Genomic DNA, 18,580 nt, shown 5'->3' on the forward strand with positions numbered 1-18,580 from the left:
AAGGAATTATGGAAGAAAATGGAGTAAATATATAAAAATTTAGTATCAAAAGAAAAACTGCTCCAGTTTTGCATTCAAATAAAAAATAGCCTTTTAAGGTGACAGGCATGAATGTTGAAAAATGAGTCATTCTGGGTTTCAAGGAAGAAGAGAAAAATCTATAAACCTCCTGAGAGAAGGGAATAGTAATTTATGAGGAAAAGAGAAGCAATCTGACCCAGGACTCCTTGTCTGAAACACTAAATGCCAGATAGCACAGAAGTAATATGTACAGAGTTCTAAGGAAAAGAGAGCAAAACATTGTGCTATATTTAAGGAAAGGAGTGACATTTTAGAACACGAATGATCTCAAGAACCGCACTACTGACAAAAAAATGAATAAAAATCAGAATAAATATTGTCAAGAAAGGAGAAGTCACCATAAAACACAACAAAGGGTGGTGAGAAGTGAAACTAGTCAAACAAACATTGTTTTTTGCTCTTTTTTTTATGATTTTATTAACTTATCTATTTTTGGCTGTGCTGGTCTTTGCTGCTCTGTGGGCTTTTCCTCCAGTTGCAGCGAACAGGAGCTACTCTCTAGTTGAGAGTTCCAGGTTTCTCAGTACTGTGACTTTTGTTGTTTCGGAGAAGGGAGCACAGGCTCTAGGGAGCACAGACTTCAGCAGTTGCAGCTCTTGGGCTCTAGAGCACAGGCTCAATAGTTGTGGCACTCGGGCTTATTTGCATGTGGGATCTTCCCAGATCAGCGATCAAACCTGTCTCCTGAATCAGCAGGCAGATTCAACTGAGCCACCGGGCAAACCCAACAAACACTGTTGGTAACAAAATCATGGAAGTACATAACAAAACATAACAAAAACAAGTAACTGTTAAGAAAGGATTCTTAAAGTCAATCTCAATCTAGTACAAACTTTTGAAATTATTTCAGCACTGTGTTCCTAGACTGGATCTATCAGCTTAGTAAGATTTGTTTTTCCCACTGAGGAATTTGTAAAAAGTGTTCATGTATACACTGTTAACACAGAAACCATTTTCCAGTCTGTCCACCTGCCCCAGATTCCTAAAAAGGTAGTGAATAGGAATAAATTAATTTTTCAGTAGCTACTAAAAATAAAACGTCCAAGTATTATAAGGCAAAAATGCAGTGGTATGGAAAACACTTGAAGTTTCTACATACTGATTAGCTCTGTATGAGTAACTGCAGCCATTAATCTGCTTGTTTTGTGTACAGTCATTCAACAGCCTAATAACAATAATTGTTATAATGACTATTAATAATGATAACTCTTGCATGTCATCTTGTGCATGTCAAGCACTGTTCTAAACACTTCGTTATTTATTAATGATTATTTTCCATCTTATTTATTCTTCACAAAATCCCTGGGAGGTTGATGCTATTATTATCCCCATTTTACAGATGAAGTAACTGAAGCATAGAAAGGTTAATCTGAAGCCACGCAGGTTAAACGGTGGAAAAGCTAGAATCAGAAGCCAGGTGTCTGGCTTCTGAAACCATATCCTTGAACACTACGCCACACTGTTTCTTCCTTTACAATCTAATTTTAACATCAACCAATCAATAATTCTCTTGTCTTGTCCACAGAGATTGTCAGGAACATCAATTGCCTTAAGGAAGGCTAGATGTATTTACCATATATCACTGAGATGAGTACAACATGATTTTCACATTTAATCCTCTGCTACTTCCTAATGCTGCCAAAGCATAGCTTTACTAAACTGTTCTAGATCTTGGCTGGATAGACATGTTAAGGTCATCACGTTAAGCTCGACAGGACAAACTTTCCTTGTAGTGGTAGATTCTTCTGGGTCTCCCAAAGTTATAACATGTTTGCTTGTGAAGAAAAAGTGTTCTCAGCAACCGGATTAACATAGTTAACTAATCAAGGGAGAAAATTCCTTATGCTTCATTCTATATATAAGATTATTTAACTTTATCCACAGCCAGAACCATTCTTTGGCAGAAAATAAAGCAAAACCGAACAGGACACTCTGACCTCATCCCAGAGCCCTGATGTTCTATATTTAAAATTCTTTCATGGATTTGAAAGTCAAACAGACCCAGGTTGGAGAACTGATTCTGCTACCTACTAGTTGTACTAATGTCTGTTCTTTAACCTTTCCAAACCACTTCTGTAAAATGAAGTTAATAATAGTAGGGTTTTTTTGGCACAGATTAAATAAAACACGTGGAAAGCACTTAACACAGTGCCTGCTTGATCTTTGGTCCTCAATACTTATTAGCCAATACGTGAATGGGCCTCGCCTCTCTACCGACTCAGTTCTCCCGAGAGCACAAGCCACTCCTTCATAACCCACGCCTGACCCTGACTGTGAACAATGAGCATGCACACGTACACATCCTCTCATGGGGTTCTTGACTAGAGGCAGGGGAGTGGCTGCAGGGCTTGTTGATTTAAATGCTAGATTTCAGTTCAGTTCAGTTCAGTCGCTCAGTCATGTCCAACTCTTTCCGACCCCATGAACCGTACGCCAGGCCTCCCTGGCCATCACCAACTCCCGGAGTCCACCCAAACCCATGTCCATAGAGTCAATGATGCCATCCAACCATCTCATCCTCTGTCGTCCCTTTCTCCTCCTGCCCTCAATCTTTCCCAGCATCAGGGTCTTTTCCAATGAGTCAGCTCTTCACATCAGGTGGCCCAAGTATTGGAGTTTCAGCTTTAGCATCAGTCCTTCCAATGAACACCCGGGATTGATCTCCTTTAGGATGGACTGGTTGGAGCTCCTTGCAATCCAAGGGACTCTCAAGAGTCTTCTCCAACACCACAATTCAAAAGCATCAATTCTTCGGCACTCAGCTTTCTTTATAGTCCAACTCTCACGTCCATACATGACCACTGGAGAAACCATAGCCTTGACTAGATGGACCTTTGTTGGCAAAGTTATGTCTCTGCTTTTTAATATGCCGTCTAGGTTGGTCATAACTTTCCTTCCAAGGAGTAAGTGTCTTTTAATTTCATTGCTGCAATCAGAATCTGCAGTGATTTTGGAGTCCAAAAAAAGTCAGCCACTGCTTCCACTATCTGCCATGAAGTGATGGGACCGGATGCCATGATCTTAGTTTTCTGAATGTTGAGCTTTAAGCCAACTTCTTCACTCTCCTCTTTCATTTAAATGCTCTAAAACAGAGGCCACAGTCCCTCCTCAAATGCCAAATTCATCTCAGAAACCTATATCTTAGGAAGCCACATTCAGTTCAGTTCAGTCGCTCAGTCGTGTCCGACACTTTGCGACCCCCTGAACCGTAGCACGCCAGGCCTCCCTGGCCATCACCAAATCCCGGAGTTCACTCAAACTCATGTCCATCAAGTCGGTGATGCCATCCAGCCATCTCATTCTCTGTCGTCCCCTTCTCCTCCTGACCCCAATCCTTCCCAGCATCAGACTCTTTTCCAGTGAGCCAGCTCGTCGCATGAGGTGGCCAAAGTATTGGAGTTTCAGCTTCAGCATCAGTCCTTCCAATGAACACCCAGGATTGATCTCCTTTAGAATGGACTGGTTGGATCTCCCTGCAGTCCAAGGGACTCTCAAGAGTTTTCTCCAGCACCACAGTTCAAAAGCCTCAATTCTTCGGCGATCAGCTTTCTTCACAGTCCAAATCTCACATCCATACATGACCACTGGAAAAACCATACCTTGACTAGAAGGACCTTTGTTGGCAAAGTAATGTCTCTGCTTTTTAATATACTATCTAGGTTGGTCATAACTTTCCTTCCAAGGAGTAAGCGTCTTTTAATTTCATGGGCTCGATAAAGGACAGAAATGGTATGGACCTAACAGAAACAGAAGATATTAAGATGAAGTGGCAACAATACACAGAAGAACTATACAAAAAAGATCTTCACGACCAAGATAATCACGATAACGTGATCACTGACCTAGAGCCAGATATCTTGGAATGTGAAGTCAAATGGGCCTTAAAAAGCATCACTGCGAACAAAGCTAGTGGAGGTGATAGAATTCCAGTTGAGCTATTTCAAATCTTGAAAGATGATGCTGTGAAAGTGCTGCACTCAATATGCCAGCAAATTTGGAAAACTCAGCAGTGGCCACAGGACTGGAAAAGGTCAGTCTTCATTCCAATCCCAAAGAAAGGCAATGCCAAAGAATGCTCAAACTACCGCACAATTGCACTCATCTCACACACTAGTAAAGTCATGCTCAAAAATTCTCCAAGCCAGGAAGCCACATTAGAGGGACACAAACACCCATTTAAGATGGGGACTGTTATTGATATTATCCAGTGTTGTCAAGGATGTGAAAAAATTAAGACCATCATGAGGGACAACGGTGCCTTTGTCCAGGCCTCTGGCATTTTGGAATGCCCTCACGCTGCAAGTGCCATAGAGCTTCTTCCCCTGGGTTGGGGCTCATCGCAAAGTTTCCATGATTTCCAGGAGTCCATTCCAGGGGCAGCCTGGGGACCAGAACGTCTGTGGGTTCCCCAGCACTGGAACTACTACAGCTCAGCCCTCATCTATACTCAGTGACATCCAAGGAGGCCTACCTGCAACAGCTCCTGAACTTGACTTGAACCCTGCAGAGTACAATGAACATCAAGTCACAGGAATTTCTCAGAATTCAAGAACTGGGATTTATAATCTTCCAGTTCCAGGCAAGCACTGGATAACTGCTGATACCCCAAAACTTGCTAAAGCTTCTGCCCTACCTAAAGTCCGCCAGTGTTTCTGTGAAACTGTGATTCTGGAAGAAACTCAGTGTCATCAAGAAAAGTCATCCGTCAGGTTTTACAAAGTAATAAAGCCCTCAAAAAAAAAAAAAAGTAATGGGAATAACTGCCATTCCATATGGGGTTTCTTTTGAGGGTTAAAGGGAGGTTCTAAAATTGGATAGTGGAGATTGTTGCACAACTTTTTTGAATTATACTGAAAACCACTGAATTGTACCCTTTAAAAGAGGGCATTTTGTGGTTTAATGAATTATACCTCAATTTATTTTAAAAGGGGAAGGTCACTAAATAATTATAAGAAGTAGAATAAACAGAAGCAGAGCCTAGATAAGGATTTTGTCCCAGGAAGGTCAGTTCTTCCTAGGCTGACACCTATTTGGCCCTTGCATATAATATTTCTTCCTTTCTTTTCCTTCTTCATACCCTTTAAAAAACATAATGCATCCTTGGAAACTATATTGAAACATATTGTTAATCATTTTTCCTGTCAAACTCCCACAGACTTGAAAACACAATTTCAGGTGTTAAGTCCTCCGGAAAGTACCTCATCTCTCACCCACTTCCAAGGTAAATGCCTCCAAGGATTCCAGACTCTGGAAAGCGCCCTCTGCTTACCCATGACTAATACATTATACTGACATTAGTTATCTGCCATCACCTCCTACTAACACAGCCTTGGCACGTAGGAAGCGCATGAAAAATGTATATTGAATGAACCATCATCTTCCAAGTTTTTTTTTTAAGGCACCTAATTTAATTCTGCAACACTGCACTTCTGCAATAATGTAGCAAGTAATTTGCTACCTAAAACAACAAGATATTATAAAATGTTTTCTCTGAGGGAACGTGCTCATTCAAGCCAAGAACAAATCAAATGTACCCTTTGAGGGAATTTTACCTTGGTACAGGTCAAGAGGGAGAACGAATCACAGCATCAGAACCTGCGGTTCCTGGAAAAAGATAAAAAATGCCCTCCTCTCTCTTTGTGTCTCCCCCAAACCTTTAAATATCACAGAGCTTTTTAAGAAGAGTCATTGTGCCTGCGAAGTCGCTCCTGTCGTGTCCAACTGTTTTTGATGCAACGGATTGTAGCCTGCCAGGCTCCTCTGTCCGTGGGATTCTCCAGGCAAGAATACTGGAGTGGGTTGCCATGACCTCCTCAAGAAGAATCATTCAGTTCAGTTCAGTTCAGTCGCTCAGTCGTGACTGATTCTTTGCGACCCCATGAATCACAGCACGCCAGGCCTCCCTGTCCATCACCAACTCCCAGAGTTCATGTAAACTCATGTCCATCGAGTCGGTGATGCCATCCAGCCATCTCATTCTCTGTCGTCCCCTTCTCCTCCCGCCCCCAGCCTTTCCCAGCATCAGAGTCTTTCCAATCCAATCTACACAAAACCATCTTAGAACCAGGAGTCTTTTCTTGCCTTTCCTCCTCATTACTGTTCAAAGATTTCCTTAGAAAATCCAAGAGCTATTTTATCATGACATATAATCATGAAAATTATAACAGGAGCTACTGAAAATTAGGAGGCCTTTGCCAACCCTTTTATTTGACCAACATCTGTCCGAAACCTGACCTTCAAAGCTACCGAGATCCTAAAAGCTGTGCTCCTCACTCAGCTTATTCCTCCAGGAGACAAGCCCACAGCTCTAATAGGTTCATCACAGAGCTCATCCCTGGGGCAGTATGCACAGAGCTGGCAAGTACCAGTCACTCCAAAGGTTACTGCAGATGGCACACCATCTCGAAGAATCTCTCCTTGCTGTTTGTTATGAAATATTTCAGACACACCGAACAAGCAAAAGAATATTACAGTCTCCCCTAGTCCCACCTCCACCCCCAAGATTCAACAATCATTCACATTTTGCCATTTAAAGTATCTTATAAACACTACACCAGACGCTTCATAATAACACTCCTAGATACTTTAGCATGCAGCTCCCCAAATAAGAATATTATCCTAAAATACTATAATACAGCTATTCCTTCTAACAAAATGAACAATAATTCCCTGATACTAATACTCAGTCCATGTCCAAATATCCCCCATCAATAAAGGAGAGTCCCTTTCTTAAATCACACCCCATCCTGGCCCTGCCCTCTCCCCCTCCACATCCCAGGTACCAGGTACCCTCGGGCATCAGCATGTTGCCATCTGCAACCGCCTTCCTGAGTACCTGTGCAAAAGGTGCCGTCATTGGGGATGAATGTCTTGTTGTTGTTTGTGGCTCGATATCCTTCCAGGCAAATGCAATAAAAGCCTCCGGGTGTGTTGTGGCAAGTTGTGTGGTTCCCACAGACCACACTGGCCCCAAACTGGCACTCATCTTTATCTGTGGGTACATTGAGACAACACACAGAAAAGGCTGTCACTCCATACCATGATCAACCACCCAGACTGTTCTCCTGTGCTATGGACTTGGGAATCAATATTCTATGACAACAGCAGAAAGATCTATTTTCCCAGCCTCTCCTCCGCTCCCTATACTTCTCAGACTCTGGGACGTGGGTCCCTTGTTGTCTCATGCCAAGTGTGTATGAAACCACAAGAGAAACTCAACATCTCATTCTGATAGCCCATCTTACTTGAAGACTGGGAGATGGAGATACTTTTTGAACTTCTCCACGCTTAAAAAGATCTTGTCATAGGCCTGGGGGTAAAAATCCAGCAGAATCCCACTTTTCCAGCTCAGCCATTCTCTTGCTTTTTTTTTTTTTTAATCAAAGTAGGATGATTTTACATCCAATGATTAACTGGAAAATTTGTTACTTCTGAGTCACCAGGACACACAATGGAATTAGTGCTCAAGCCTCATCCGGGGGCAGGGCTAATACTGCGGCAGAAGCAGCTCCTGCTGATCCTTAGTGATCCATATAAACAATGTTAATCACCCAGTGAGGAGAGGCTGGAACCTGGGATGTATGATGAGACCACAGGACCTGCCCGGACTATTTCTGATTCAATAATTTGACGTCAATGTCAAATGAACGTAAATCTCCCTCCTGTCCTCCAGCCCAGGGGTCAGCAAACTTTCTGTCAAAGGCCAGTCATAGGTCTCCGGTTGCAACTGCTCCTCCATACTTTGGATCATAAAAGCACAGACAGTCAGTAAACAAATTAAGACCCTATTACAAAAACAGGCAGCAATGAAGTCTGGCCCCCAGGTTAGAGTTTCCTCACTCTGCCTTAGACTGTACCATCAGAGGAAACTCCTGTGACCAATTTCTCTTACATCCTTTGAGAGGTGATCTATCCAGCTAGATTTTTAGGGGGGAGGATATCATCTGCTTAGGAACTGGAGTTTTTTGTCTGTTACTTAGTGTTTTATTACATTACTGGTTCCCTCACAACAGTTCAATTGCCTCTCACAATTGCACACAGTTCCTGCTAACCCAAGAGCACCCCACACTCCATTCAAAATCTGGTAGGTTTTTTCTTTCATTTTCCTTATATTATCTTTTTAAAATTTCATTAAATCTATTCATCATTAAAACTATCTGTGGTTAAAAGATCTAAGAATACAGAGAGGCAAAATGGACCCTCAAGTCATAGCCAGGTCAAGTGCCCAGTCTGGCTTACTAAGCAGGGCACGGGGGTTTCAGACACAAGTCCACCTGCCCATAAGATGGAATATTCCTTTGCTATTGTTCCTGAGGCATATCTCCCCTGCAGACTTCATCAAAAGGGACATATGGGTTTGCAGGGGATTCTAGAGTTCTTAGGTCCCATGACTTAGCACTGGCACATCTGTGATCTTACCTGCAACCTATGGTGTGGTCTCAGCACACCAATTATTGGAATATATAGTATATAGTGTTTTTATCCTAAACAGAGAGGGTCAGGAAGGCCCAACTCCAGCCTGCAGGAACAAACAAATTTGTGTGATTATGAAAATATGTACCTGTGAAGTAGAATATGAGTTTTTGAACTCAGCATTTAATTGTTACTTTTCTTTAGGGAGAAAAAAAAACAAAGATACCATAGTGAGGTGGTATATACTGTCAATCCACAGCTACAAGGCAAAACTATCCACATTTTCACTGCAGGTAACATGGATGCTGGGAGGAAACCATGATTATCCTAACATCCGCTACTATAAAGTTGCTATGGAACTCTGTCTCTGAATTGGGCTTGAAACTGGATATTATCTGACTCTTACGGCATGGTAGATTCTCTGAGACAAAAAATAATTTCAGATACTTCTAGTCTAAAGGTATTTGTATTTCTGTAAGTCATCCAAGAGCTTAAAGGGTCACAACTATGAAAAATTTGAAGGATGGATTTTGGTAGACAATTAGACTCAAAGAAACAGTATTTCACCTATCAGCCAGAGAAGTTCAATAGGCAATTGTGCTTTGTTTTCCCTCATGGTACTAATAAAAATAGCTTTCTGTCAAAACAACTAGAGAAATTTAAAAAGACAATATTCACTCAAATTGCTAAGCTAAACCCAAGACTTAAAAACAGATTTCATATCTGTTTTAGGTCAGAGAGTTCCCAGAGATTCAAGTTCAGTGACCTCTAACATGGGGATAATTCCTTGTAAACGCTAAAGAAAGGGTATATCCAAACACTAGAACAGAGACTTACTGTAATTGACAAAACTTCTTACAATAAAAGCACATGAACAAAATAGCAATGTTTTCCCCCCAAGGACACCAACCCTTTAATACTGGAGAATCTTGTTTCTTGATGAAGTTTTCAACTTAGCCAAGAGTCAGAACTTACCAATACAATGAGTCCTCCCATTGCCCACAAATCCATATTTGCAGATACAGATGCTCATCCTTTCTCTTTTCAAGCAGGTAGCATGTTCATGGCAAGTGGCACAGATGTCCGAATGGAAATCTGGATCATAAATTGCATATATCAGGAAAAGAACATTTCAATCACCTACTCTAGATGAGTCACATTTTTGGTAGCAGACATTTACAATGGAGAACCAACATTTGAATACCAAAATTATAAAAGGTAGATTTTATTCCATACTATTCACACTGTTCATGGAAGGTTCTCACAGCAAGAATACTGGAGTGGTTCACTATTTCCTACTCCAGGGGACCAGTTTTGTCACTGACTACACTAAAGCCTTTGACTGTGTGGTTCACAACAAACTGTGGAAAATTCTTAAAGAGATAGAAATACCAGACCACCTTACCTGCCTCCTGAGAAACCTGTATGCAGATCGAGAAACAACAGAACTTGACATGGAACAATGAACTGGTTCCAAACTGGGAAAGGAGTACGTGAAGGCTATATATTGTCACCCTGCTTGTTTAACTTCTATGCAGAGTATATCACGCAAAATGCCGGGCTGGATGAGGCACAGGCCAGAATCAAGACTGCAGGGAGAAATATCAATAACATCAAAAATACAGATGATACCACTCTAATGGCAGAAAGTGAAGAGGAATTAAAGAACCTCTTGATGAGGATAAAAGAGGAGAATGAAAAGTTTGGCTTAAAACTCAACATTCAAAAAACTAAGATCATGGCATTGGATCCCATCACTTCATGGTAAATAGGAGAAAAGTGGAAGCAGTGACAGATTTTATTTTCTTGGGTTCAAAAGTCACTGCAGATGGTGACTGCAATCATGAAATTAAAAGACACTTGCTCCTGAGAAGAAAAGTTGACAAATCTAGACAGTATATTAAAAAGCAGAGACATCACTTTCCTAACAAAGGTCTGTCTAGTCAAAGCTATGGTTTTTCCAGTAGTTATGAATGGGTGTGAGAGTTGAACATAAAAAAGGCTAAGCACCCAAGAATTGATGCTTTTGAATTATGGTGCTGGAGAAGACTCCTGAGAATCCATTGTACTGCAAGGAGATCAAACCAGTCAATTCTAAAGGAAATCAACCCTGAATATTCATTGGAAGGACTAATGCTGAAGCTGAAGCTCTAATACTTTGGCCATGTGATGCCAAGAGCTGACTCATTGAAAAAGACTCTGATGCTGGGAAAGATTGAAGGTAAAAGGAGAGAAGGGCAGCAGAGGATGAGATGATTGGATAGCATCACTGACTCAGTGGACATGAATTTGAGCAAACTCTGGGATACAGTGAAGGACAGGGAAGCCTGGTGTGCTGCAGTCCATGGGGTGGCAAAGAGTTGGACATGACTTAGTGACTAAACAACAACAAAAGACCTTACTTAATCCTTAGAAATCTGCAATGGTTACCCACTCCCCACAGAGGAGAGTGCAAATTCTTCTACCTGGTATTCAGCGCTTCCATAAGTGTAACCCCAGACTAACTCCTGTAAGCCTCAATGCTTCCAAACTCAAATACACAGTGTTCTCCAGGAAAGAGGCCAACTGCTCTTTCCCATACAAACATGTTACCCACTGTCTTAGTTCATGCCCTAGTCACGATGTTCCTTCATCTGGAAAGTCTATCCTTCCCTCTCTGGCCAACTGGCACCTATTCTCATTTCAAGACCCAGCTTAAATATAACACTCTCCCTAGGGTGGTCCTCATTCCTTCATTCTTTAGGAAAATTAAATGTATCTTCCTCTGTGCTCTCCTAATGCTTATACATTTCCATATCAACCATGTTAATCTGTCAATATATTCTATTCTACCTCTGTCTTCCCAGCTTGCTATTATGAATGAGCTTCTCAAGGACAGGAATTATGTCATTTGCCCATATATCATTATGGCAGGGTAAAAACATTCAATATATTTTTATTGACCAACTGGATAAAGGCACCTGCAGTCCTACTGCCTACAACTTAAAAAGCAAATGGGGAAATTCCCTGGGCATTAAGACTCCATGCTTCTGCTGCAGGGGGCATAGGTTCAATCCCTGGTGGGGGAATTAAGATCCTGCAAGTTGTGCAGCATGACCAAAATTTAAATAAAATAAACTACAATCGTTATTTTTAAAAAGAAGCAAATAGAAGGGAGAGGTACTCATCTACTGCCCTATCCATTTTCCTTTTAGGGAAAAAGTGGCAAATGTGTTTTAAGTGTCAGTGAAATAATAACCAGGTCCCAGGAGGATCACCAGATCCCAATTATTTAGATAAGCAGCAAAAATGTTTGGGGCTAAAATTCCTGAAACATCCAGATCTACCAGATGGTGATACATGGCCCAAGATCAAACAAGAATTTCTAGCCAAGGCTCTGTGGAAACATTGCAGTCCCAGGGTCTGTAATATCAGGAGTTGACCTAGGAAGGAGAACATTTCAGCATGGAACTCCACCTTAGTCTTGGCTCCATTATTACCCAGGTAATAAAGACTTGGCCCACAGACTGCTCTAGGCCTAAAACCAACTGAGAAAGGGAGACAGACAAATATTCTTAATCAGGCTTGCTTGTTATTTTTTAAACAAAATACAACACAAAAATGAGACAAGCCATGCTTATCACTGCTGCTGCTACTGCTGCTAAGTCACTTCAGTCGTGTCCAACTCTGTGTGACCCCATAGATGGTAGCCCACCAGGCTCCCCCTTCCCTGGGATTCTCCAGGCAAGAACACTGGAGTGGGTTGCCATTTCCTTCTCCATGCTTATCATTAAGAAGTACTAAATTAACCATAGGATATTTACAAATTTTATTATATCCCCAACTTTAAAGAAAAATGCAACAAATTTTAAAAAGTAGAAATTACAAAGGTCATACTGACTACCACGTAATAATATAATAAAGTTACAAGATACAACATAAGACTTGCATCCCCAACAGTAAGCCTTCTTGTAAACTACAGAACAGTCTCCTAAATAATTCTTGGGGCAAAGAGGATATCAACACTGAAATGTTTAATACCAGACATAAAAGCTTATCTACTTCAGAAAAGCTGAGTTTGACATGTTTTAATACACTTTAAAAGAAAAAAGGAAAGCAGGCAGCCAGGGTATGGGGGAAAATAGACTTTTAATGCAAGAAGCTTGAAGAAAGAAGAAACAAATAGAGGCTGTGGGGTGGGGGAGTTAGGACTTAGTAAAAAGATGTTAAAGAATTAGAAAATATACTCAAATTCATTGGAAAAAAAAAACTTTTGCCAAGGTCAGCCCATCATAAAGACTAGTAGTCAAACTCAAGATTGGTAAAGAAAAAAAAGAGTACATGCAAACATACAACTAAAATACATAAACAATTTCTTTTAAATGACAAACGAAAGACTTTCGATTAAACACAGCAGATTTAACACGCTCACAACCCTCCACCCCCAAATTTTAAAATGACATTAAAGGACCACGAAGGTATAAACCCTGGGAGAGAAGATGAGAGCAGCCAAGGATGTTGACAATATTCCGGAAGATGAAAGAGATGGACATGTGGGAATTCACTGAGAGGAAGAATTGAAAGGAAAGAAAAGAAAGGAAGGAAGGGAGAAAGGAAGAAAGAGGGAGGGAGGGGAAAAAAGAATAATTAAAATAAAAATAAATAAAAATCAACCTGAAAGGCTCAGGAATGAGGTCCCTAAGTGCCTCAGAAGGCAAGCATAAAGGGTAGGGTCTGAGAGTTTAAGGAACTAGTGGAAAATATGGAGGAGTAGTTAAATGCCCAGATCCTCTAACTAACCCTGGCATAAGATGGAATTTTACAACCTGGAAAAATGCACCAGGAAGGTTCCAATTATATGAGCAACAGACAGAGCTGAAGGGAGAGATGAGTCTCCACACTAAACGTCCACCAATACGGGGTAAATCTATTTAACCATTTTTAATACACAATATTTTAAAACAGTACCATGAGGACACTGTCGGTACATAATTATTTGCAACCAAAATCTTGGAAATACCTTCTAAATAATGGATCCTGGATCCTGTCCACAAACCCAGCTGTGATCAACGATCTAACAGTAAACACTCACCCCAGCATGTGTGGGTAGTGCAATAATAGATATAAACACAATATTTTTATTGAAGTATAGTTGATATACAATATTAGTGTTAGTTTCAGGAGCACGGCAAAGTGATTCAGTTAAACATAGATATGTATACATCTATATATTTTTTTCTATTGAAATAAACACTATACTAAAGAAATAAACAATAAAATGGTAAGATGCTTTATTTATTTCCTATATAAAATACTTATCTTTATAAAGATGGCAGCATTTTTATATTCATCCAGTTCCAGAAACATACCTCAGATAGAAAATGATTATGTAACTCTTGAAGGAATCTAATAAACACACAAAATATTGAGGGAAAGTAGTGTCAGCCACTAGGATAACTGAAAGGAAGTCAGTCTGAATTAGTGAAGGAGAGAGTTTAAAGGGTTTTTCAATAAGCAGAACAAAGTTCATTCAGTAAAAAGAGGCAGACAAAATATGGCCTTGGAGGAAGTCAGTCAGGTCTAGGAAAGCACTGGACTTGAGAGTCAGAATTCAATCCTCAATCTAGCTGAGTGTAAGTAATTATGTAAATTTCAACAAATCACTTAACCTCTCTGGGTTTCAGCTTTTGATCTATAAAACAAGGGCTTTGGTCTTCTCAGATTTTAAAGTACATTCAAATGACCTGGGGATCTTGTTAAACCACAGGCTCTGATTCAGTTGCTCTAGGGTGGGGCCCTACATTTTGCTTTTCAAACAAGCTGCCATGTGGACCACATTACAAGGAGCAGGGGTTAAAGGGCCCCTAAAGTCACCGACTCGATGGACATGAGTTTGAGTGAAATCCGGGAGTTGGTGATGGACAGGGAGGCCTGGCGTGCTGCGGTTCATGGGGTCGCAAAGAGTCGGACACGCCTGAGCGACTGAACTGAACTGAAAGTCCTTCCTCTCTAATGTTCTGACACTTCATTCTTAGAGCGCCTGTTTTAATGACCCATTAAGAATAATTTAGCATAAGTATAGCCCCACCTGGCATGTTTGACTCAATAAATGTTTGTTCCCCATATTGGCAAAAAACACAAGATGTGTGCCAGGCTACCAAAGGCTTCCCATACCACCTGCAGAAGAGAAAGTGGTTTCCAGAGAAAAAGGGACCTCAACGGAAGCCTCTTGTTCAGCCATAGTTAGCCCACTCTGCAGGGCCTAGTAGGGAGAGCCTCTGAGTGCTAACTGCTTGTGGGACCAAGAGTGGGGAAGAAACCTATCCTAAAGAAAGGGGTAGGAAGCACAACCTCAATACAAGGAAAGGCAGGGGCTGGGGTGGGGTTGGAGCTGCTTCTGACCACACAATAGTGTCCATTGGCCAATAGCTCCTAACTCAGTTAAGATTCACTAGAGGGCTTCTCTTGTGGTCCAGGGGTTGAGACTCTGCCTACCAATGCAGGGGACACCGGTTCCAGCCCTGGTCCCGGAAGATTCCACATGCTGGAGAGCACTAAGCCTCTGTGCCACAACGACTGAGCCCAAGCTCTAAAGCCTGAAAGCCACAAATACTGAGATCACAGGCTCCAACTATGGAAGCCCAAGAGCCTGTGGGCTCCGCAACAAGAGAAGCCACCACAGTGAGAAGCCAGAGCACCGCGTCAGAAGAGCCTGTGCTCCCTGCAACTAGAGAGAGCCTGTGCTCCCTGCAACTAGAGAGAGCCTGTGCTCCCTGCAACTAGAGAGAGCCTGTGCTCTCTGCAACTAGAGAGAGCCTGTGCTCCCTGCAACGAGAGAGAGCCTGTGCTCCCTGCAACGAGAGAGAGCCTGTGCTCTCTGCAACTAGAGAGAGCCTGTGCTCCCTGCAACTAGAGAGAGCCTGAGCACAGCAACAGACACAGCACAGCGGAGAAATAACCAAGTTTAGAAAAGGACCACTGCAGAAGAGCATAAATGTACACAGTTAGTTTACAAAGTGGTTTTAAAATTTAACAAGGTTAACTTTTGCAGGCATTAATCACATATTTATTCCTTTATTCCTTCCTGAAAAAAAAAAAGTGTTAGTTGTGCAAGGAGATCCAACCAGTCCATTCTAAAGGAAATCAATCCTGGGTGTTCATTGGAAGGACTGATGCTAAAGCTGAAACTGCAGTACTTTGGCCACCTCATGTGATGAGTTGACTCACTGGAAAAGAGTCTGATGCTGGGAAGGATTGGGGGTGGGAGGAGACGAGGATGACAGAGAATGAGATGGCTGGATGGCATCACCGACTTGATGGACATGGGTTTGAGTGAACTCCGGGAGTTGGTGATGGACAGGGAGGCCTGGCGTGCTGTGATTCATGGGGTCGCAAAGAGTCAGACACGACTGAGCGACTGAACTGAACTGAACTGAATGAATTACTCCAAAACTTAGCAACTTAAAACAATAATAAACATTTGTAGTCACACAAACACTGCGAAGCACTGGAGACAGAGTAACCGATTCAACCCAGTTTTAATACTTAAAGTCCGCTGTCCCAGGAAACCCCTCAGTTCAGTGCAAACCAAGACCATTGGTTACCCTATTTGGAGAGCTTGTTAAAACAGAATCCGAAGCTTGGGTTTGGGTGTGGGCAGGCCTGAGAATCTGCATTTCTAAGAAACTCCCAGATGGACCTCACTACCAGCAGTACTGAAGTAAAAGTGAAAGTCGCTCCGTTGTGTCTGACTCTGCAACCCCATGGACTGTGCAGTCCATGGACTTCTCCAGGCCAGAATACTGGAGTGGGTAGCCTTTCCCTTCTCCAGGGGATCTTCCCAGCCCAGTGATCGAACCCAGGTCTCCCACACTGCAGGCGGATTCTTTACCAGCTGAGCCACCAGAAGTCTCACTCTATATCAAGGACCCTGGGGAAAGAAAAGGCAACACCGAAGACATCTTTCACTGAGTCTGGACTGACGTGCAGCACAGCCGTGGGACCAATATGACAGAGAGGATAACCCAAAAGAATCCTCCAGGCCGGTGCCCAGGTCACTGTGCCTTTGCTATTACGTGGGGACAGGGGTGGTGGGAGGAACCGGGTCAAGGGGCAGCTTCAGAGCCACAGCAAGGATGACGTGACTTCTGTCTTCAGCAGATTCTGCTTAGGAGAGCAGAGTGGTGGCTCGACGCAGGAACTGAGGGGACTACTGCAGAGGTGAGGGACACGCCCCACCTTCCCCTTGGCCTCGGGATGCCTAGACTTACTGGCAGAGCAACAGGAGGATGCAAACTCCAAAAATCCAAGAGGAGACACCTGACAGGCACTCTCTGTTATTACTGGGTCTCTCAGCTGAGGGCTGCCACCCTAGATTCACTTCCCTGCTCGACTCTGCAGTGACTAAGTCAGCTAAAACAACATCCAACAATGAGAGCACCAGGGTCTCAATTTAAACTGGAGTTTTCTCTCTTGTTCCCTGATTATGGGATCGTAGGCAAGGAAACCATCAGAGATCCGGTTTTAATCTGTCAGATGGAGATCACGTTTCGAGGGCTAAATGAGAAATATCAGTGCTTCAAGAGCTCTCGAGCACTAGACAAAGAGCTAATTTCCATGAATATTTATATCTCTTTCCGTAGATATTGTTACTGTTGTTAGAAACAAGTCATGCATGAGACAGTGCCTGGTCTGAGACACCCTGGTTCAGAGCAGGGTTAAGACAGATCACTTGGGCCACAATCCTAGCTTGGCCACTAGCTAGCTGAGGAATCCCTGACAATCCTGTGCCTCAGTTTCCTGTAAATCTGTAATCCGAGGATGAAAATAAACCCACAGGCTGTTTTGTGGGTTAAAGAGTAAATGAGTTCATCCGCGTAAAGCAATTAGAATATGTTAGGCATTATTGTAACATCTCTTCGTTAATGAATAAATGAAGGTGCTGACAGCTAGCCAGCTCCCAATAATCCTAATAGTCATGGAGAGCTGCACTGAGGCAAAAACCCAAAGGAATATCGTGTAGACAGATGCCTGGCTGTTCAGGGGGTTGATATTCTGGGAACCACGGCACCTTCACTTCCGTGTTCACTCCCCGCCCACCTCCACATCCTCTCAGCCTTCTGAGTAACAGCTGACTCAGAAGTTGTAAGTTCAGCTTCCTCACCCTTTCAGCTCTGCTTACGCCTCTCTCCTCTCCACGTCACACAGCACACGCACACCTAGACGTTGTGATGGAGTGGAGGCTGCCAGCCCGTGTTTCAAACTTCAAGCTACAACTTCCATGCACCCCTGAAACAACAGCAGATGGACTGTGACAAAACAGATTTTGTCCACTGTCAAGGGAAGAAGGAAGCTTTAAAAGCATAAATGGAGTGCTTGGATTCAAATCGTAATCTACTCCCCAGCCATTCACCAAACAAGCCCATTGCACAACCTGCCTGAAATCCTGTCTCTCAAACTCATGGAGACATGTGGAAACAGATCAGATGACCTGAGGAAGAAAGCAAAGGGGGGCTGACGCTCAGGAAGAGAAAGCATTCCCGAGTCTTCTACAGTACCGCAGAAAACCGCATGGCTCCTAAGAGACTGCATCAAATTCCAGAGACAGAAGGAACATGAGAGATCTCACAGTCTCTCCTCTCTAACATCCCTGATAGGAAAAGAAAAACAAAAAAATAGCCTCTGCATTAAAAATCCGCCAAGACAGAGCACACTCTCCTCTTTCAAGCAGTACAGTCCTCGCAGGGCAGGGGGAACCATCATCCACTCCCCCTCCGCCTCGATGCAGGGCTGCCATTCCCAATCAAGAACCTACAACCTTTCCTTGCATTAAATGATTATCAGCCCGCAGCTGCGTTGGCCCTTTTGCTTCTTCTGTCCACCTTCCTCTTTAACCAAGACCAACTTGCAGTAGGACTGCCACACCTGGCCTCCAGACCAGGAACCAACCCGCGCTGAGTGTCCCAACGTCAATGCTTCGGAATTCTGAGCAAAGCAGCCACACCCTAAGGTTCATGTCCTGAATGTCACCCACAAACAGGCTGCCTCACATTCTCCAGCAAGCTGCATACCTATTTTTTTTTTCCGTAATCCACATTCAACCCCACCC

The 18,580-nt window shown here is 42.6% G+C and overlaps 1 protein-coding gene across 3 annotated transcripts in view; it reads right to left on the minus strand.

Annotated features, from left to right (window-relative positions):
- Positions 1 to 18,580, minus strand: part of SUSD1 (sushi domain containing 1) — a 209,146-nt gene that overhangs the window by 181,054 nt on the left and 9,512 nt on the right. For all 3 annotated transcript variants that reach the window (XM_088838275.1, XM_088838276.1, XM_055427584.2), the window contains exons 2-3: positions 9,469 to 9,588; positions 6,917 to 7,072 (exon numbers count right to left, since the gene is read on the minus strand). In XM_088838275.1, the coding sequence (XP_088694401.1) occupies positions 6,917 to 7,072; positions 9,469 to 9,588 (276 nt within the window). The remainder of the gene's footprint in view (positions 1 to 6,916; positions 7,073 to 9,468; positions 9,589 to 18,580) is intronic.

The sequence above is a fragment of the Moschus berezovskii genome, chromosome 7 (assembly GCF_049115385.1).
Source record: "Moschus berezovskii isolate FMDL1 chromosome 7, NW_MosBer_1.0, whole genome shotgun sequence".
NCBI classification, from domain to species: Eukaryota; Metazoa; Chordata; class Mammalia; order Artiodactyla; family Moschidae; genus Moschus; species Moschus berezovskii.